Source organism: Rhinopithecus roxellana, chromosome 5 (assembly GCF_007565055.1).
Source record: "Rhinopithecus roxellana isolate Shanxi Qingling chromosome 5, ASM756505v1, whole genome shotgun sequence".
Lineage (NCBI taxonomy): Eukaryota > Metazoa > Chordata > Mammalia > Primates > Cercopithecidae > Rhinopithecus > Rhinopithecus roxellana.
In genome coordinates this window covers 153,290,658-153,311,859 of record NC_044553.1, presented here as the reverse complement: position 1 = coordinate 153,311,859, position 21,202 = coordinate 153,290,658, and the positions used below count along the sequence as shown (strand labels likewise).

Genomic DNA, 21,202 nt, shown 5'->3' with positions numbered 1-21,202 from the left:
AGACTGCAACTCTTGGTGGCGAATTTCAAAGAGCGGCTGAATCTGGTCTTCGCTGTGTAGGACCTAGGGACTGCCACGGTAGTTTTCAGACCCAGAGTGGCTGAAAAAATATATATATATATTTCTAAGAAGCATGATGCACCCCTCCTTTAGTCGTTTTTTGCCTTTACAAAATTTGGTTTTTACAAAACCAAAAGGTTTTTGGGGCTGTTAACAAGTTCCATTTGGAAGAGAAACTCAAGATTTAAAAAAGAGGTGAAATTAGGCAGTGAGTGCATGGGGGCGCGGAGGAGTGGTGGAATTTTCAATCCTGCTTGAGACGGGATGCAGCCCCTCACATTTTCTAAAACAACCAATTCCGAAAGGGGAAAAAAAGTAGCCCAAAGTAAAATCGTGCACAATGAGTTTGAGCTACAGGCAGAGGAAATCGCACCCAATAATAGGACCCAATCTGAGAAAAAAGGGTGGGGGTGGAGAGGTCGGGCGAGGGAGTTGTTAATTGCGGCGGCACAATGGAATTAATGAGATTAACCAAGGCAATTAGGCCGCCCGCCCAGCTCGGCCGGCCCCTCTGCCCGGCTGCCGAATGGAAAAGATTAGGTTAATTTCATTAATTCGCAATCCACAATCTCTTTTCAGGCCTTGTAACCCCCTCCCCTTGGCACCTCTCCCCCTCCCCCTAACCCCCTTCCCCCACCCAAAGGAAAAGAAAGGGCCAAATCTGGTTCTGTTTGTCATCTGCATATTACCAGGAACTAAATCCAGGATGACGTCGACTCAGTATAAAACCAACAAGAGGTTCAGCTGGTCTGAGCTCCGTCCTACCCGCGGGTTGAGTTCAGCGAACGCTGTGGCTAGGGGAGGGCGGGAGGAGGGAGAGCGGACGCAGGGGGCGGGGAGGGGCGCAGGGCTGCGCGCTCTCCGGCGCTCTCTTTCGGTTTGGTCGGCGGCTAGAGGAGAGTGGACCCCCCCCCCCCACTTTAAGGCTCTGTCCTCAGCACGTTCCCGCCGCCCCCTGGTCCCGGCGCGGGGCTCGGGGATGCCCGCCAGCATGTTCAGCATCGACAACATCCTGGCCGCCCGGCCGCGCTGCAAGGACTCGGTGCTGCCGGTGGCGCCCAGCGCTGCGGCTCCCGTCGTCTTCCCGGCCCTGCACGGGGACTCGCTCTACGGCGCCAGCGGCGGCGCCTCCTCGGACTATGGCGCCTTCTACCCGCGCCCCGTGGCCCCCGGCGGCGCAGGCCTCCCAGCCGCGGTCAGCGGCTCCCGCCTCGGCTACAACAACTACTTCTACGGGCAGCTGCACGTGCAGGCAGCGCCCGTGGGCCCTGCCTGCTGCGGGGCCGTGCCGCCGCTGGGCGCCCAGCAGTGCTCCTGCGTCCCAACGCCCCCAGGTAGGGTCGCGCTCGCTCCGGCCTTTGCCGCCCACCGCGGTCCTTAGCCCATGGGGCCAGTTGGTTAATTCACCTTCTTCAAACTTTGCTCCTCCTGCAAGTCCCCGCTCCGCTTTTGCCGATCGGGCGCAGGAGTTTGCAAACTTCTTGCTGCAAACTTTTGGCCAGAGTTCGCGAAAACTGGAATTCAGTGCCTGCCTGGGGAGACTGGGGTTTTTCTAATTCTCTAACTGACTTTGGGGGTTGTGCGGATGGACGCTCTAACACGCTCCTTTTCCCTGCACCCCTGATTCCCGTGCACCCCCAGTTCTCAGCACCCCCTTGCAGACGACTTCTAAGTGGAAGAGGGTCGGGGGCTGGCGGGCGTGCATGCGTGCGGTGGCGAGGGTGGGCGGCTGACCGTGCGCCCCACTCTGTCGCAGGCTACGAGGGCCCTGGCTCGGTGCTGGTGTCCCCTGTACCGCACCAGATGCTGCCCTACATGAACGTGGGCACGCTGTCGCGTACCGAGCTGCAGCTTCTCAACCAGCTGCACTGCCGGCGAAAGCGGCGGCACCGCACCATCTTCACTGACGAGCAGCTCGAAGCGCTCGAGAACCTCTTCCAGGAGACCAAGTACCCGGACGTGGGCACGCGCGAGCAGCTGGCCCGGAAAGTGCACCTCCGCGAGGAGAAAGTGGAGGTAGGCGCCGGGGCCTGCCGCGGGCGCCTAGCGGTCCTTCCCCGCGAGGTGGGGCCCCAGCCGGGTTTGCCCAGCCCTGCTTGGCTCTCCCCGCACTTTAAAAACATCCCGATGGCGGCCCGCAGGCTGCTGGAGGGCGCTTTAGGCCCAGGAAGTTGAATGAAAACGCGGAAGCGGGAGCGAGCGGCTCCCCTCCTTTTGTTGGCCTGCGCGGGGTGTCCCGCCGCCACACCGAGCTACCCGGGTGCCCCGGGACTGGGGGAAGCGCGCCTTTGATCTGAAATGTTTTGTCCTCCGTTGCGCAACAGGTCTGGTTTAAGAACCGCCGCGCCAAATGGAGGCGGCAGAAGCGGTCCTCATCGGAGGAGTCGGAGAACGCGGAGAAGTGGAACAAGACGTCCTCGTCGTCGTCGAAGGCATCACCGGAGAAGAGGGAAGAGGAAGGTAAAAGCGATTTGGACTCGGACAGCTGACAGCCGCGGGACACTTGTTCGTATTACTTACCTAACTCGAAGGACTTGCACAGACAGACGATGCTACTTTCTTGCACACGCGCTGCCTTGCGGGAGGGGGTTGTGAAAGAGGAACGAAGAGCTGTAAATAGTGTACAGAGCTGGGAGGGTCGGCGCCTGGGGTCAGGGCGCGCCGGGACCCACAGCCCAGCAGCCCGACGCCGCCCGCGACTAGCCCCCACCGTAGTATTTATAGTTAAATTAAGGGTGACAGTACAATAAAGTGATGGCGATGTAGACGGGCCACATTCCGTATTTCATACACCCCCCCACCCACCACCATCAATCTGGAGCCAAGAAAAGAAATCTATGTAGTCCGTAACCTCCGGAGGAAAAAACTGAGCAGCTCTGATCTACCAAAACAAACAAACAAACAAACAAGAAATGAAGCTCTGGGTAACAGTCACAGCATGGGTGTCTTGGTTTAAAATGAAACCTTATGTCTAGGAAGGGTTGGAGAGTAGCATTGCCGGGCCAGAGTGGGGAGGAGGTACATTGCAGTTGAGAGCGGCAGCCTGGGTCCCTGACTTCCCTCTTCTGCGGGCAGAAGGAGGACTCCTTCCCTCGCTGATGATGGAGAGGTGAGAGCTAGGGGAGTCCTGGAACTCCCACAGAGTCCACCGCTCCAAGCTGCTCAGCCCTGCTCCTGAGAAACCTAAGGCGGCGGGTCCGCGGGGGAATTAAGCAGCGGGCATGCCAGCTCCCCCAGCGCTTTCCTGGATCTTCCACAGATGCTCCAGCTGCCCAGCTCCACATGCGAGTTGCCCCTTCCCCCAGGGCAAGCGTTTCTGCTCTGACATTTCTGAGCTGTGCGCCCTAGAGCTGGCCGGGACCAGGCGCTGCTCCTGCTGCGCTGCGCTTCTCTCTGGGCATCTGGAGTGACCAGGGCCGCACGTGATACACTCAAGGCCAGCCTTGTCTAAGAGCGCACCGCTGGTGGGGTCACTTCCAGGTGGCGGTACCGACACCTCCTGCTTCTTCCCCAGACTGTCTTCCCTCTGCACCAACTGGGCGGAGAAGGGAGCTCCCGGGAACGCGCCCAGTGCGCTGGTGGGCAGTTTATGAAGGATTGGAGAAGCCCCTGTCCTAGGTGCGGATAAGTGCCTGGGCCAGGGATGAAGACAAGAGCCTGCCATCTATATGGTTCCCCAGGCCGTCGTGGGGATGGAAGTGGAGACTAAGGGCCAGCAGGAATGGCTTTCAACTGTCTTCGGTTTACCATTTTATAGACTTAAAGCTAAGGCTTAGAGAGCCAAGCCAGCTTGGCTTCCGGCAACGGCAGGCTGTAGGGACTTGTTCTTTCTCTTGGGCTACCTCGGGTATTTGGTGCAAGATCCCTCCAGAGAAAGGTTGTGCATCCTGGCTTTGGGACACAGCACGTGAAAAGTAACAGTGTTTTAGAAGAAGCAGTATGTTTTTTCACAGCTTGCAGATTTGCAAGGTAAAAATGACTCCTGTAGCGGGTAGCAGGCAAAATGATACCTATGAAATATAAGTGACCACCCCATTACTCCCTTTTTAATAAGGGGTATCCCTAGACAAAAGACAGAGGCAGTGTTTTGGAGGCCGGGTCTGCCTCAGGAGGCAAGATTGCCTTGGTTCTTATCCAGACTTCATTTTGTGACCTTGGGCAAGTTACTTAACCCCTCTGACCCCTCACCTTCTGTAACTAAAATAGGCATGGTCATAGTGTCTGTTTTCCAGGGTGGCTGTGGACGTTAAAGACCCCCAACTTACATAGAATGGCACCTGGCATAAGGGAATCAATCAACACAATTTTAAAAAAATATTATGATTGATATTGTGTCAGACCCAATACTTCAAGATTTATATACATTATTTTATTTTACCTTTCAAGAACTCTTAAGAGTTGGGGAATGTTTTCACCATTTTACAGATGAGGAAATGAAGGTTCTGAAAGGTTAAATACTTTAACAACCTATAGCTTGTAAGAAATAAAGAGGAGACATCATCTTTGCCCAAGTGAGTCTTGTACCGTGATTGGAAATGTTTTCATTAACTGTTCTTATGAGAAATATTCAAAGAAGCCTTTATGTTAATTTCAAATGAATCTTGCAATGGCTATTAATGTACCTCCTGCTTAGAATTCCAGGGTGGGAAGACCTTGCCTGGCTTGCACCCCCTGCTTCCCAATAGTCGATGTTCTTGGATGGTGTCCTCTGCAATGAGCCTGCAGGGACATCTGGAACATTCTAATGTAAGGCAGAGTGGGCAGTGTCATTCCACCCAGATAATTTATTTTTATTTTTATTTTTATTTTTATTGAGACAGAGCCTTGGTCTGTTGCCCAGGCTGGAGTGCAGTGGTGCAATCTCGGCTCACTGCAACCTCCTCCTCCCAGGTTCAAGTATTCTCCTGTCTCAGCCTCCCAAGTGGCTGGGATTACAGGCATGAGCCACCATGCCTGGCTAATTTTTTGTATTTTTAGTAGAGACAGGGTTTTACCGTGTTGGCCAGGCTGGTCTCGAACTCCTGACCTCAAGTGATCCCCCAGCCTCGGCCTCACAAAATGCGGAGATTACAGGCATAAGCCACAGGGCCTGGCCCCCGCCAGAGAAATTTGACCTCTGCAGGACTATTGATAAACTCCTGTGTGTCTCTTTGCACATGACTTGCCCTCAGGCCCCCAATAAAAGACAATTGTTCATTTTTCTAAAAATCTGCATTTATCTAGTCTGGAGAGCAAGTGACAGGGGCAGGGGAATTGAGGAGGGATAGATCCTTGTCCCCTATTAGTGTTTGGTGAAAAGCTGTGGTGAATGGAGGGAAGAGTGGTCCAAGAGCCAGAGAACTCTCTGGTCTTGGCCCGGGGCAGGCACAAGGTGGCAGGAGAAAGCTCCTTCACTATTCACATCTCCACATCAGGATCCCCTGTGAAGTGTTTGAGGATTGGCCCTGTTCATAGGAAATAAACATATCTGGAGTGAAGAGAGAACTGCCAGGGTGGTCTGATGATAGTCCCCGCACCTACCTTCCCAGATGGCTATGGGTTCAAACCTCTGTCAGCTTGGCTGTTGGTGTTAGGAAGGGCTGGATGGGGTCACGGAGCAAAGGGTACTTAGGCTTTGAGAGCCCCCATTGGCTGAGCTGTGGGCCTTAGTAGTTTTCTTCAGTGGGAATTTGGGTCATGGTGCTGATAGGTAGTGTGTATACGTGTTAAAGTGGACAAGGTGTGAGCCAGGTGACTTTGCTTTAGTTATTTCCAATCTGAACCCCCGCAGCCAGACCACCAAAGGTGTTTTGTCCATTTCATAGTTGAGTAAACTGAGGCACAAAGCTAACACAAAGGGGTTCCCAACTGTGGTCAGCAAGGGACCTAGCTTTTGTGATTACCATAAATCAGGCTGCCTCATAGAATCCGGGCTGTTCTTTTGGGTGGCAATATAAATCCATAAACCCTATATAAAAGTTCACCTACAGCAAATGGCCACAGGAGTGAACGTAGTTGCCCCTGGGGGATGTAAACTTGAATCTCACAAAGCGCCAGACAGTGTCTAGCAAAGAACAGTTAGGACAATTGTAACCGCTAACATGAGTCTAGCACTTTTCACTGCAAAGTGCTTCCACACGCATCTCAGGCCATCAGGAGGCAGAATGCAGCCTAGTTTGCACATGGGAGATGGAGGCTCAGAGAGACTCAAAACTTTGCTGGGAACAAATCATAAGTCCTGGATCCCCGACCTCAGCGGACTTCCCACACACCTCTTAAGATGGTGGAGAGGTATGAAGTAATAGCTTCCAGGTGTCTCAGGTCATCTGGGCCAAGGAGGACCCTGGCTGGAAGGCGCAGATGAGTAAGAGGAAAAGTGTAGGGTGTGGGGGAAGAAATGGGGAATCTGAGGTTCTGAGAGTCCTCCACGGAGGGTGTGTTCTAGCTGCTGTTAGCAGTCTGCTGGGCACTGGTTGGGGAAAGGGCTTGGAAACAATTGCTTTACAAAGAACATCCACAGAAAGTATATTTGAATTACAGTTCTTTAGTCAAGTCGTTTTACTGACCTTGGAACTTTGACCTAAGGGTTTTAACCCTCGTGTAAGGACATCTTTTCTTTTCTTTTCTTTTCTTTTTTTTTTTTTTTTTTTTTTTTTTTTGAGACAGAGTCTCACTCTGTCGCCCAGGCTGGAATGCAGTGGTGCGATCTCAGCTCACTGCAACCTCCACCTCCTGGACTGAAATGATTCTTGTGTCTCAGCCACCTGAGTAGCTAGGACTATAGGCATACACCACCGTGCCCAGCTACTTTTTTTGTATTTTTAGTAGAGATGGGACTTCACCATGCTGGCCAGGCTGGTCTTGAACTCCTGACCTCAGGTGATCCATCCACTTTGGCCTCCCAAAGTGCTGGGATTACAGGCGTGAGCCATTGTGCCCGGTGTAAAGGACATCATTTTAATATGTATATATGAGACTGAAATGGGCGGATTCTTCTTTCGTTTCTTTGTGTCTGTGTGTGTTGGTGATGGGAGGGCAATAGGAGCCAGGAGGTAGGGGCGACAGGGAGCCCTTTTTCTGAGTTGTATGAGGTTTTGAGTGACTCAAGTAAAATACTTTAGACACCAAGACCCTCGCACCCAAAGATACCTTGCTATGCTGGCCTTCTGACCCCAAGATCTGTACTTCACCTCCCCCAAGTTTCCTACACACCTCCTTAAGTAAAAAAACAGGAGTGCAGATGCAAACTTCCGACCTTGGGGAGGCTAGGGCAACATGTTGTGGCGAGTGGACAGCTGGTGGCTGGCCTTTAGAACCATGCTGGGCCAAGCGTCCGTGTGAATGGGGTCACATACTCACCGAGTGAACTGGGACAGGTTCCTTCAGCTCTGAGTCTGTCAGGTTCCTTCCTCACCTGCAAAATGGGCTTGGGTAGAGGATTAGGGTTTATGGAAGTAAAGAACCCAGCAGAGTGTCTGACACATTTATCATTGTAGGTTTCGAAAAACACTTTCAGATCGGTTGGATAACATCCTGCATAAGTAGACTGGAATTAGGAATTAAGGAATGCACCTTGTTTTTAATTGTTGTTGGTTTAGGAGCTTATGCGTGACCACAGGACGCAAACTCTAACGAAATAAGTGTGATTGCCATGGATTTAAAACAAGGGAACATCTGATAAGGCGTAATAGCTTGCATTCTCTCGGAGAGGTTTAGGACAAGGAGATTTAGATGAAGAAGGAGAAAATTTGGAGTGGATTGGGATTCGATTTCCAAGGTTTGTGAAATGACCTTGACATTTTTCAAACACAAAACGAAAACAAAAGCCAGCAGCTGGTGCAGAGTCCCTTGAAAGCTCTGGATCCAGCTGGGTCTGTTAGCTATTGGAACTTCTCGCTTGTTGAGGGGACACAGAACATCCCTAGGGCTTCTCCCTAGAGCTGTGTGACAACACAGAAAACTTCTCTTCGTCCCGGCTTGGTTTTAAATCTGGGAAAAATAAAAAGCATTGTCTTTGCAGTCCAAATGACCCACCGAACAAACAGGATGAATTATGGCATGTTGCAGTATTTTCAAGTGGGTCTATAATTTTTGGATTCCAGCAGCCTTCATTTGTTCTCAAGTGTCCAGCCCTGGGAAGCTTCAGTGAGGACAGATCTTAAGAATTCCTCTCCCAACCCCTCCCATCTCCTTAAGAGTTTGTTCCATTTATACCTTCTGTTTTCCCAGTTTTGAGGTCCTCCAAAGTCTCTCGATGAAATCAAGCAGCCATGAACTGCACTTCGCCTGTTGCCTGCAATGCCCTCTTTTAACCTAAGCTGATTTATAGAAACTGTAATTAGTGAGATAATTTTAGCTGTGATGGACAGAGTTGAAAAGTATCCTTATTGCTTCCTCACTGATTTACTAGTTGTTTAATGCTGAGCCCAGGAAAGGCTTCGACCCTGTTGCATGATCAACTAGGCTGACCTCAGACAAGGCTGCTGCAGCTTCAGGAGACAGATTCTCCTTGTGGAACCCAGGAAAGGCGATCTCCTTCTCAACATGAACATTCTTTCCGCTGGCTGTTTTCTTGCTCCTAACTCTCAGAACTAACACACAGTAACTTGTTTACATTTTTTTTTTCTTCTCTGAGGGGATAGGTCAGAAATCTCTGACTAATACGAAATGTTCAGAGAAAAGACCTGTGTTGTCCAGCAGCCTGCAATGAGTAACATGGTTGTGGCCACAGGTGTAGCATCCCAAACAGGCTGCACACAGCACAGTGGCAGTGATCTCACGCAGCCACGGGGTCTCCTGGGAAACTGACATGGGTAGGGCGTTCTTCTCCAGAGCAGGAGCTTGCAGGCCTGTTGGGGTCGGTGGGGAGGAATACGGTTTCAGAAGCCCACACCGCCAGATGGAGGGCTCAGTGCAGACAGCCTTGGGGCCAGTGTGCGTCTGAATTGCACAGGGCAGTGTTTGACCAGCCTCACCGTGATGGTGCCCGCTTTAATCATGTCCCAAACAAATTATTGCCATCATCCAGCAAGGCCAAGAGACACTTCTTTTCAGATGGGATATGGCCAACCCTCCTTTGAAAATCCTCAAAGTGCAAACTATGGCACCAGAAAAAGAAAACTACCCTTCTCCAAGATACGGGGAGGCCCTACGCGCTTGGCACGTCCCCCTCTGCGAGGAAGACTCGGCATTCTGGAGTTGGATTCCCAGCTGTTGTTTTATCTGAAGATGTTCAGACCACTACGGAGGCCAGATGCCTGGGACATTAGAGGGTATACATGTTCATCATTGTTTTGTACTTGAGAAATAAATATTTAAATCTGAAACCAAGTGGATCACTTTCTACTGAAGTGGGTGTTGAGTACCCTGACCCGGTCCTAAGCATAACCCCAGCTCACGATTCCCATCACACTCAGAACCTTCAAAGAGGTTGCCCCCACTCCCCTGGTGCAGGGCCCCAGGAGCGTGATGGTGCTTCATCTATTTTGGGGTTGTTTTTGTTTCGAGTCAGCTTTTGTCACAAGAGGACTCCCGATGTGAATGGGCTGAAGTGGAGAACTGGGCCCTCTGCCTTTGGCTTGATGAGACCGCCTGTATTTGTTTTGGTTCTTGCATTTGTGGTAACTGGACTTAGATATACATGTGAGAGGATGAAAACTTAACCCTTTTCTTTACTGCAATTAAAGCTCTGAAAATATTGTAGACCTTCATGGTTTATTTTTGTCTTTATAGAAGATGTCCATGTGTCGTTTCCTTTTAAAAAGATGGAAAATAGGTCAGGCATGGTGACTCGCACCTGTAATCTGAGCACTTTGGGAGGCTGAGGTGGGAGGATCGCTTGAGCCCAGGAGTTCGAGACCAGTATAGGCAATGTGGAGATACCCCCATGGTCTCTACAAAAAATGCAAAATTTAGCCAGGTCTGGTGGCATGCACCTGTAGTCTCAGCTACTCAGGAGGCTAAGGTAGGAGGATTGCTTGAGTCTGGGAGGTGGAGGCTGCAGTGAGCTATGATTGCACCACTGCACTCCAGCCTGGGTGACAGAAAAAGACACTGTCTCAAAATAGATGGAAAATGTTTTGTGCAACACTGGAGTGTGTTGTAAAGAATGTGTTTTACATTTGTTCAGGGATTGACAGTTCAGAATCATTTTCTTGGGTACATCCTTCTCTGATCCCCTCTACACTCTTATGAGGTAGAGGGATGGGACCACTGTCACCTTGTTATATAGTAATGGTTATGTATTGCAGTAAAAGCTGCAGTGACTTTTACTGTGTCCAGCACTGTTTTTTTATCATCTGCATTTTATTTAATCTTGTCCCAGCATCTATGAGGTTGGCATTATTGTTGCCATTTTGCGAAAGATAGGATTGGTTCTTGGACTCCAAGTCCAGTGCTCTTTCTACACTGCTTGACTGTATCCCTTAATAAGGACGAACCAGGAGGTCCGAATTCAAATTCATGCCTGGTGGTCACCAGCGAGCAATGTCCCCTTCTTTCCAAAATGAGAAAATTATAGCTGGCTTGTGGTTAAAATGGAGTGGTTAAAGTCTAACATTATAATTCCTCGTAATACGTGAAAATTACCTGGGGTGGTGGGTGTGGTGGGTCCCACCTGTAATCCCAGCACTTTGGGAGGCCAAGGTGGGAGGATCCAGCCTGGACAACAGAGTAAGACCCCCATCTGCACAGAAATAAAAATAAAAAATTAGCTGGGCATGGTGGCACACACCTGTATTTCCAGCTACTTGGAAGGCTGAGGCAGGAGGATCACTTGAGCCTGGCAGGTCGAGGCTGCAGTGAGCTGTGTTAGCAGCAGTATACTCTGGCTTGGGTTAGAGAGTGAGACCCTCTCTCAAAAAAAAAAAAAAAAAAAAATTATCTGGGGTTTTGCAAATACCAATGATTAATCATGGTAAATATATCAACACATTAAAAATAGTCATAAGCATATAATGAAACAAACTGTTTTTTGAAGATCTTCAACAACAGTAGTAGTAATAATAATGATCTCCATTTAGCAGACAAACATTAAAAAGGTGCCTAGTCTGTGTCAGATACTGTTCTTCATGCTAGAGATGCAATCTGTGCCCTCATGGAGTTTTATGTTCTCTTCGGGGAGACAGTCACTAAATAAGTAGGCAGGAAGTAATTTCTTTTTTTCTTTTTCTTTTTTTTTTTGAGATGGAGCCTTGCTCTGTTGCCCAGGCTTGTGTGCAGTGACGTGATCTCAGCTCACTGCAACCTCCACCTCCAGAGTTCAAGCGATTCTCCTGCCTTAGCCTCCCCGAGTAGCCTGGATTACAGGCACCTGCTACCATGCCCGGCTAATTTTTTGTAATTTTAGTAGAGACAGGGTTTCACCATGTTGGCCAGACTGGTCTTGAACTCCTGACCTCAAGTGATCCACCTGTCTCAGCCTCCCAAAGTGTTGGGATTACAGGCGTGAGCCACTGCACCTGGCCGACAGGCTGTAATTTCAGACGGTGGTAAGTACTAGATGAAACCTAAGTCTGGGGAGGGGATAGAGGGGCTGGGGTAGGATAGCGATACTTCACAGTGTGGTCTAAGGCCTGTGTGGTGAGGAGATTCGATGTCATCTCAACTAATCCTCCATGACAAAGATTGGCAAGCCGCAGCCCATGGGCCAATCCAGTCCATTGCCTATTTTGTCAATAAAGTTTTATTGGAGCAGAGCCATACCCATTTATTCAGGTATTGTCTGTGGTTGTTTTCCTTCTATAATGGCAGAGTTGAATAGTTGCAATGGAGACTGTATGGCCCACAAAACAAATTATTTACTATCTGTTCTTTCACAGAAAATGTTTGCCAACACCTGGTCTGAAGTTTATTAGAGTCTAAACCAGAAATGGAGACGACTGCTAATAAGTGACGAAGCCAGGATTTACACCTGTCTGTCAAGTGTTTCATTTCCTTTCCCTGTGGTCTTAGCACAGTGCTAGGCCCCCTGTTGATGACTCAGAGGGTCTGAAGGTGGGGAGTGCAGGGTGGGCTAGAAGGTTGGATATGGAAGAGCATGATATGACGCCTGATCTTAAGAAGTGCTATTTTGGTGACATAGTCTACATGTGCAGGAAATGATTTCAGAATCATATAAAACAAGATGACAAGAATGCTAAATTATGTGGTATTAAGTAGGATACCAAGAGGGAAGACAACTTCAAACCCAGAAGACTTCCTGGAGGAAGTGAGAATCGCAAGGAGGTTAGGCTTTGGCCATGCAGAGCAAAGATACGGAAACAGGAATGGTGGCAGCAAGAACGATTGCCCTGTGCAGACCAGACAGGAGCTGCTGGTCGTCACACCCAACACTCTCTTCCTCCATTCATCCAACACTTGCCAATCCCGCACTGGTTGCTGAGTCAGTCACAAACATGAATAAAGTGTCCGTCCTCAGGTGTGTGAATTAGGCTGATCCAAAAGCTAAATGACTGTGTAGAGGTGGAGGGATGAGGAACCCCCTGAGATCTGTGGTTGGGCAGAGGAGGGGTTCTAAGCAGGCTTCTGGCAGTGGATCACTGCAGCCGGGCAGTTTGGGCAGGGGTACGAGGGCCAAGTCTTTTGGAAAGAGGGAACCTCTTGAGCAGAGACTTGGCGGTGGCAAAAGCTGGCTGTGAGGAAGAAGCCCTGGGGAGGGACTTGGCTGGGCAGAGACTGGAAGGGATTGAGGGCAGGAACTTGGGAGTCCACAGTCTGGCACTGTGTAGGTGCTCAGTTCTCTGTTTTAAAGCCAACTCTTTGTTTTGAAGTATTCAAACCTACAGAATAGGTTTGCCTCCCCTTCCAGACTTCTGAAGATGATCAGGGAGATGGCCATGGCTTCATGGCCACTGTCTTCTGCAGGGTCTTCTGGCCAAGAGAGGCCTGCAGGTTGTAATCTGTCAACATCTGCTTGGCATCCTCCCCAAGGGATGGATCAGAGGCCAGAAAAATATATCGCTCAGAGCCTTTGGAAGAGGTGGGCAGTTTTGGGGTTTTGTTTTGTTTCCTTGCTTGTGTTTAGAAGACATTTTAAGATGCAGTGATTTGGAGCCTGGCAGTGATCCATCAAGGTAATTTTTCCAGCTGCCTGTGATTCTTGGGTAGTTAACATGCCCAGGACACCCCATGCTCCGTGTTCCTCTCCAGCCTTAGAACCAATCCTTCCCCATGGGAACCGGCCTGGGTGTGTATGCAGCATCTCACGCCTTATAGAACCCCCTTCACAGCTACTAACTGTTTTGTTTTTCTAAGACCACCAGAGCGGGTACAAAAGAACCAGCGACTAGGCAAGGGTAGGAGCAAAACTGCAAGTTTATTTTGGTCACCTAAGGTGTGGGGAAGAGGTCTGTCGGCCTCCGGCAAAGAAGGCCGACAGAGCCCCCCGGTGGGGCTCTCGGACGGAGTTCCCACAGTCCTGACATCCCGACAGGAGTGGAGGACTGAGGAAGGCCGCACGTGGCGTGCCTCCGGAGCGGCTTTTCTAGGAGTGGGAGGGCAATAGGCGGGGCACGGGCGTGTCAGGGGGCGTTCCACAGGTGCGACCAGGTAAATCTTGGTCTCTTCAGATTGACATCACCTGGCGCATGCCTAGTTGGTCTGCACCTTCCCGGGTCGCCGGCTGGATTTTCGCGCGCGCGGGAAAAGTTGGGGGGGATGAAGAACCCGGAAGTGCGCCATCTTGCCTCCGTTTATCCAAACACTAACTCCCCTGTCTCTACAATGACCATGAGATGTCAGCATGACAGGAACTGTTCTCCCCATTTTACTGAGGAGGGAACTGGATCAGAGAGGTCAATCTGCTTTCCTAAGATCACACAGCCACAAGGGGAAGAGCAGAAGAACAGTTTTCCAGGCCTTGGAACTTTCTATTTGTATCCAGCCCTGTCTACGCTCAAGGGTGTAGCTGCTTTTCCTGGATATGGCCATATATTGGTTGCAGCATTAGATGTTGGCTCAAACTCAAGCTGGTGACTAAATCCTTCGAGTGCCACTTCCTCCAGGCAGTTTTCATGGTCTGCGGCAGCCTTTCTCAGGTCCCAGAGATTTTGGTCTGGTTTCGTGAACATGCTTAGAGTTCACTCATGCCCACACTGCCATGATGTACCCTTCTCCAAATAAGCCAAGCTTCATTTCTGCCAGTGGCTATGAGGTTCTAAAGCCTCAAGAGTGCAGATCTGCCCCAAATATCTCTTGCTGATTTGCTCCCCACATATTTTACAGATTTCCATGGCATTCCCATAGAACTTCACTCTTTTCATGTCAAGAGGGATTATCTCCATTCAAAACCTCTGGTAGTCCAGGTGCAGTGGCTCACGCCTGTAATCCCAGGAATTTGGGAGGCTGAGGCAGGTGGATCACTTGAGAGCAGGAGAGACCAGCCTGGGAAATATGGTGAAACCTGGTCTCTACTTAAAATACAAACATTGGCTGGAAGCTGTGGCACTCGCCTATAATCCCAGCTACTCGGGAGGCGGAGGCATGAGAACTGCTTGAACTTGGGAGGTAGAGATTGCAGTAAGCTGAGATCGCACCACTGCACTTCAGCTTGGGTGACAGAGCAAGACTCCATCAAAAGAAAAAAAAAAAAAAACTCTGGTGAAAGACAAGCCTGGAGTTATATTAACTCGCAGCATGGATCTATTTTTAAGCTGCTTCCTCCTAGGGAATGGGGCACAGGTCAGTGTGGATACTGAAGACAGTGAGTGTACATCAAGCTTTTTGCAGCCTGTGAGTGATTTTCACACACAGTCTCTCATTGGGGTAGCCTCCCTTTGGGGCAAGCGTTCTTCCTGTCACACGCAGGATGGGAGTGGCCTTGTAAAGCTAAATGCTGTGAGTGAGCACAGGGTGTGGGGTGGGCAGGTGGTGAGCAGTCCTCAGGCCGACTGTAGTGGTCTTGCAGCCCTGAGTCTTGCTGACTAGACCTCTGGCTGGAAAGGGGGCGGGGCCAGGAGCAGTGGCCTGACTCTGCTTGCCCTAGCCTGGCTTAGCGAGGCTTAGCTGTCAAGCCCAAGGGAGTTGCTTTTCTGGTTGGTGGGAACCAAACCCTTCTCTGAGCTCAGCAGCCAGGCAGGGAGAATGGAGCTGCTTCTCTGAGCATGAAGTGGAAAGAACAGGAAAGATTTCCCTCCACCAGACCCTCTGCTCTTTCTGAGGGATTTAACAGCAACTCTCAGGTCCCAAATGGGGCTGGGCATGGGGTCAGGGAGGTGTGGAGTGCATCTGTAGCTGTGGCATCAGCCCCACTCCCCTTCCATTTCTGATTATTGCAAAGTTAGGGTTTGAATTAGGACTAAGCATAGGGCTGAAGAGGAACAGGGCAGAAGAGAGAATTGTATTAGCTGTCAGAAGTTAGGCCTCCAACCACCTTCCGGCTCAGGGAAACTTGGCCACCACACTCAATATCTCTGGGCCTCAGTTTCCCCATTTGTTGAAAAGAGTCATCAGCCACAGGTAGTGGCTCATGCCTGCAATCTGAATGCTCTGGGAGGCTGAGGCAAGAGTATCGCTTGAGACCAGGAGTTTGAGACCAGCCTGGGCAACATTGTGAGACCCCTGTCTACAAAAGAATTTTAAAAAATAAAAATAAAAGCTGGGCGTGGTGGCTCATGACTGTAATCCCAGTACTTTGGGAGGCTGAGGCAGGTGGATCACCTGAGGTCAGGAGTTCAAGATCAGCCTGGCCAACATGGTGAAACCCCGTCTCTACCAAAAATACAAAAATTAGCTGGGCGTGGTGGCGAGCGCCTGTAATCCCAGCTACTTGGGAGGCTGAGGCAGGAGAATCACTTGAACTTGGGAGGCAGAGGTTGCAGTGAGCCGAGATTGCACTATTGCACTCCAGCCTAGGCAACAAGAGCAAAACTGTCAAAAAAAAAAAAAAAAAAGTCTTGAGTCCTGCCTTGTCTGCCTTGTCCACCTGTCAGGGTCGCTGGGTGGCTCACGTGATGCAGGGGATGTCAGCATGCTGGGCCACTGGTCCCAGGCTTGAGTGTTGGTGTCGCAGTGGCATGAGGACTTTGGACTGTATTTGACAGTGACTCTTTCAGCTCTGACATTCTTTACTGACTCCCCCACATCTAGGTTTCTTCGTGGGATAGGTGTGTCTGTTTCTACCCGGCCTAGGAGGTAGAAAGGAGGCCTGAGACGACCTCCCTGCCATGCCCTAGGCACCTGCCCTGCAGTGCAGACCACTGAGCCGGTCACTTCTCAGAAGGCCTTAGTGGGTCCTTTAGCAGGTGCCCTTTGGGGAAACATAGGGTGTCCAGAAGCATTGGGCCCCCACTTCTCTTCTCCTGTAGTGGGTTGGATTGCGTCCCTCAAAAATATATGTTCAAGGCTTAACACCCAGGTCCTGTGACTGTAACCTTATTCTGAAAAAGGGTCTTGGCCAGGAGTGGTGGCTCACACCTGTAATCCCAGCACTTTGGGAAGCCGAGGCGGGTGGATCACTTGAGGTCAGGCATTCGAAACCAGCCTGGCTAACATGGTAAAACCCCGTCTCTACTAAAAATTCAGAAAAAATTAGCCAGGCATGGCGGCGTGCACCTGTAGTCCCAGCTACTCTGGAGGCTGAGGCAGGAGAATCACTTGAACCTGGGAGGCGGAGGTTGCAGTGAGCTGAGATCATGCTACCGCACTCCAGCCTGGGTGACAGAGTGAGAATCCATCTCAAAAAAAAAAAAAAAAAAGAGGAAAAAGGGGCTTTGTATCTTTGTAGACGTAACTAAGTTCAGGATCTCCAGATGACATCATCCTGGATTTGAGTGGGCCCTCAATCCAATGACTGGTGTCCTCATAAGAGAAAGATAGAGGGAGATTTGAAGCAGAGAAGGTAAGAAGACACACAGGGGAGGAGGCCACGTGAGATGGAGGCAGACGGTGGCATGATGCGGCCACCAGCCGAGGACTGTCAGAAGCCACAGGTACCTAGAAAAGGCAGGCGCCGCATCCTCCCCTCCCCTCTGGAGGTGGCTCAGCCCTGGCCACACCTTGCTTTTGGGTTTTGGAAATGTGGGATGATAAGTCTGTGTTGATGGTCATTTGTTACAGCAGCCCTAGGTGACTAATATACCTGTTTGCCCTGAGATCATATGCTCAGAGTATGGCTGTGATGGTTATTGCTGAGTGTCAACTTGATTGGATTGATGGATACAAAGTATTGATGCTGGATGTGTCTGTGAGGGTGTTACCAAAGGAGATTAACGTCTGAGTCAGTGGGCTGGGAAAGGCAGATCCATCCTTAATCTGGGTGGACACCACCTAATTAGCTGCCAGTGTGGCTAGAATATAAGCAGGCAGAAAAATGTGAAAAGAGAGGCTGGCCTAGCCTCCCACCTACATCTTTCTCCCGTGCTGGACGCCTCTTGCCCTTGAACATCCGACTCCAAGTTCTTCAGTTTTGGGACTCGGACTGGCTCTCCTTGCTCTTCAGCTTGCCGACAGCCTATTGTGGGACCTTGTGATCCTGTGTGTTAATACTTAATAAATTCCCGCTTAATATATTCCATCAGTTCCGTCCCTCTAGAGAACCCTGACTAATACAATGTCTCATTCTACACTTGTTCATAATGACACCTAATTAAGGTGATTGAGGCTTGTTCTCTCCTGTTCCCCTGCTCAAGCACTTCAGTATTCCATTGAATATTAGGATGTGTAAGGAGGAGCAGGGAAACACTGATCACTGATCACTCTTTTGAAGCTTTTATTTTCCTTCTGGAAACGTGACGGTAACATTTAGAAGAAAAACACCTAAAATGCTTTGCAGCTCAAAGAGTTGAGTGTGTGATGCTCAAGAGGGGAGAAGAAGAAAGGCCAGTGCCCAGGCAGACTGAGCAAGGCCTGTTCCTGAACATGCCTCACGATTTCCTGCCTCTGAGCATCCTTCCATGCTGTTCCCTCTGTCAAGGATGCCTCTTTTCCCTGTGGTTCTGATGTTTGAAATCCTACCTGTCTTCTAGGGGCTCCTCAAGAGGCATCATGACATAGACATCAGCTCCAGATTCAGAGACTCGGACACTCGGTGTTCTGGTCCCATGTGTGAGCTTGAGTAAGACTCCTTCCCACTCTGGGCCTTGGTTTCCCTATCTGTAACTACAGTTCAATTGAATGGTGTTTTATTTGTTTGTTTGTTTGTTTGTTTTGAGACGCAGTCTTGCTCTGTCACCAGGCTGGAGTGCAGTGGTGCGATTTCGGCTCACTGCAACCTCCACCTCCCAAGGTTCAAACAATTCTCCAGCCTCAGCCTCCTGGGTAGCTGGGATTACAGGTGCCTGCTACCATGCCGGCTAATTTTTGTATTTTTAGTATTTTTACCATGTTAGCCAGGCTAGTCTTAAACTCCTTACCTCAAGTGATCTGCCCTCCTCGGCCTCCTAAAGTGCTGGAATTGCAGGCTTGAACCACGCGCCTGGCCTCAGCAGGTATTTATGAAGCACATACTATACGTTAGGTAGGGCCTTGGATGTTGGGGATTAAAGTTAAATATACAGACCAGTTACATAACTGTAACGTCTAATCTCAGGTCGTAAGAGAGATTTGTGGAGTGAATGCGTCCGTGAGTCAGTGAGTGAGTAAATGCCTTTCATTGTCTATTTGTCATTTTCCTCTCGTCGGGTCTTCCTGTGGGGTGGTGTGCTGGAGCTTTCTGTGTCCACGTCAGTCTCTCCCTCTACTTGAGCACCCTAGAGGCAGCACCAACTGCAGAATAAGAAGACAGGCCAGGAGGGGCTATGAATGGTGCAGAATTTGGATTTTTGCAGAATGATTCAGATCACAGGATGTGAGCAGGTGTCTGTACTTTCTTAGGTCACCAGGGGACCTATGGGCATTATGATTCTTCTGCTGAGACCCTTGAACATCCATTGAGATAAAATCCTATCATTAGGAACCCCAAAGAGTTACTCGGTTTTTCTGGCTGTGCTGGGCTCTGGGTACATCAGCTCCCACTTGTAGTTCTTACGTCACGGGTTTTGTTGTGGCACCTGGCGGCTTGATACATCATCCTATTGCTGTTGGAGTCAAACTAACTCAGTTCTCATCTGGCACCACCAGGTGTAAGCTTCATGACCTCGGACCACTCACCTAACTTTTCTGAGCTTCATTTCCTTCGTCTGGAAAGAGATCATGAGGCAGTGCACTTCCTCCAGTGTCTACAAGGAACGGGTCCTCAAGAAACAGAAGCTGTTGTTCTTAAGAACGTTGTGTGATGATGTTCTTTGCTGTTTATGATTTCATTCGTTCAGTCTAAGAGTGGGCACTGAACTACTAGGAGTTGGAGAGTTGGATCAGTTTCCTCAGGCTTCTCTAACAAATGACCACAAACTGGGTGGCTTCAAACAACAGAAATTTATTCTTATACAGTTCCGGAGGCCTGAAGTCCAAAATCAAAGGTCTCAGCAGTGCTGTGCCTTCTCTGAAGGCGCTCAGGAAGATCCCATTCCTTGCTTCTTCCACCATCTGGTGGATCCAGGCGTTCCTAAGCTTGTGACTTCATCCCTCCAATCTTGGCTTCTGTTTCACGTGGCCTCCTTCCCTGTGTCTCTCTCTGTCTTGAATGTACCTTTTCTTTTTTTTTTTTTTGAGACAGAGTCTTGCTCTGTCATCCAGTCCGGAGTGCAATGGCGCGACCTCGGCTCACTGCAACCTCCACCTCCTGGGTTCAAGCAATTCTCCTGCCTCAGCCTTCTGAGTACCTGGGATTACAGGCACCTGCCACCATGCCTGGTTAATTTTTTGTACTTTTAGTAGAGACGGGGTTTCACCATGTTCGCCAGGCTGGTCTCAAACTCCTGACCTCAAGTGATCTGCCCGCCTCTGCCTCCCAAAGTACTGGGATTACAGGCATAAGCCACTGTGCCTAGTCAAACATACCTTTTCTACTTGAAGAACATTTGCCATTGGATTTAGGGTCTACCCAGGTAATCCAGAATGATCTCATTTTGAGGTCTTTAGTTACATCAGCAAAGACCCTTTCCCCAAATAAGGCCCCATTCATGGACTCCTGCAATTGAGACATGGACACAGCTTTTTGAGAGTCACCATTCAACCCACTCCAGGAGGTACAGAAAATGAGGGATTGCTGTGAACCCATTTCTTGGCAGAGTATGAATTGTTTCTCTTACCTGCTCATCATTCTAAGAGTATCTGGAGCAGGCAAGTCCTCTTGGCAGTTGCACTGAGGCTTGACCTACCTGTACCTGTGACGCAGCTGCACGCCATCCTTAGCATGCACAGGGCAGGTTGCAAGTGCCAGGGAGATGAAAACCCTGGAAGCAGCAAGGGACAGATGGGACCAAAGGCTGCCTGTATCAGTCAACTCAGGCTGCCATAACAAAATGTCACACACAGGGTGGCTGAAACAGAAACACTTATTTCTCACAGTTCTGGAGGCTGAAAGTCCAAGTTCATGGTGCCATCAAAATTGGTTTCTGGTGTGGCCTCTCTCCTTGGCTTGCAGATGGTTGCCGCCATCTTCCACCGTGTCTCACACAGCTTCCTCTCTCTTGGAGTTTCTTCTCCTTCTCCTTCTTCTTCCTTTTTTTTTTTTTCTTTGAGATGGAGTCTTGCTCTGTTGCCCAGGCTGGAGTGCAATGGCGAGATCTCAGCTCACTGCAACCTCTGCCCCCTGGGTTCAAGTGATTCTCCTGCCTCAGCCTCTCAAGTAGCTGGGATTACAGGCATGTGCCACAATGCCTGGCTAATTTTTGTATTTTTAGTAGAGACGGGGTTTCCCCATATTGGCCAGGCTGGTCTCGAACTCCTGACCTCAGGTGATTCACTGCCTTGGCCTCTCAAAGTGCTAGGATTACAGGTGTGAGTTACGGCACCCAACCTGTCTCTTTCTCTTCTTGTAAGGACCGCAGTCCGATCGGACTGGAGCCCCACCCTTATGACCTCATGTAACCTTAATCACCTCTTTAAAGTCCTGCTGTCCAAATTCAGTCACATTGGAGGTTGGGGCTTCACCATATGAATTTGAGAAGGACATACTTCCATCTGTAATGCCTCTTTCGATTAGCTTCGCCAGTGGAACCAACATTTTGAGAAATTTGACGTACCAGGTGGTGGAATTCTTTTTTTTAAATTTGAGATGGAGTCTTGCTCTGTTGCCCAGGCTGGAGTGCAGTGGTGTGATCTCTGCTCACTGCAACCTCCACCT

The 21,202-nt window shown here is 49.8% G+C and overlaps 1 protein-coding gene across 1 annotated transcript; it reads left to right on the top strand.

The window, feature by feature from the left end:
* The first annotated feature begins 893 nt into the window (after positions 1-893).
* On the top strand, positions 894-2,832 carry GSC (goosecoid homeobox). The gene is made up of 3 exons (XM_010353704.2): positions 894-1,394; positions 1,817-2,076; positions 2,385-2,832. The coding sequence occupies exons 1-3, from the start codon at positions 1,040-1,042 to the stop codon at positions 2,547-2,549; spliced, it is 780 nt and encodes a 259-aa protein (XP_010352006.1). The 5' UTR covers positions 894-1,039; the 3' UTR covers positions 2,550-2,832.
* Positions 2,833-21,202: the final 18,370 nt, after the last annotated feature.

Coding starts and splice junctions, on each gene's coding strand:
- GSC (XM_010353704.2), top strand. CDS start 1,040: ATGCCCGCCAGCATGTTCAGCATCGACAACATCCTGGCCGCCCGGCCG. Junction 1,395..1,816: donor CTGCGTCCCAACGCCCCCAG/GTAGGGTCGCGC, acceptor ACTCTGTCGCAG/GCTACGAGGGCCCTGGCTCG. Junction 2,077..2,384: donor TCCGCGAGGAGAAAGTGGAG/GTAGGCGCCGGG, acceptor GTTGCGCAACAG/GTCTGGTTTAAGAACCGCCG.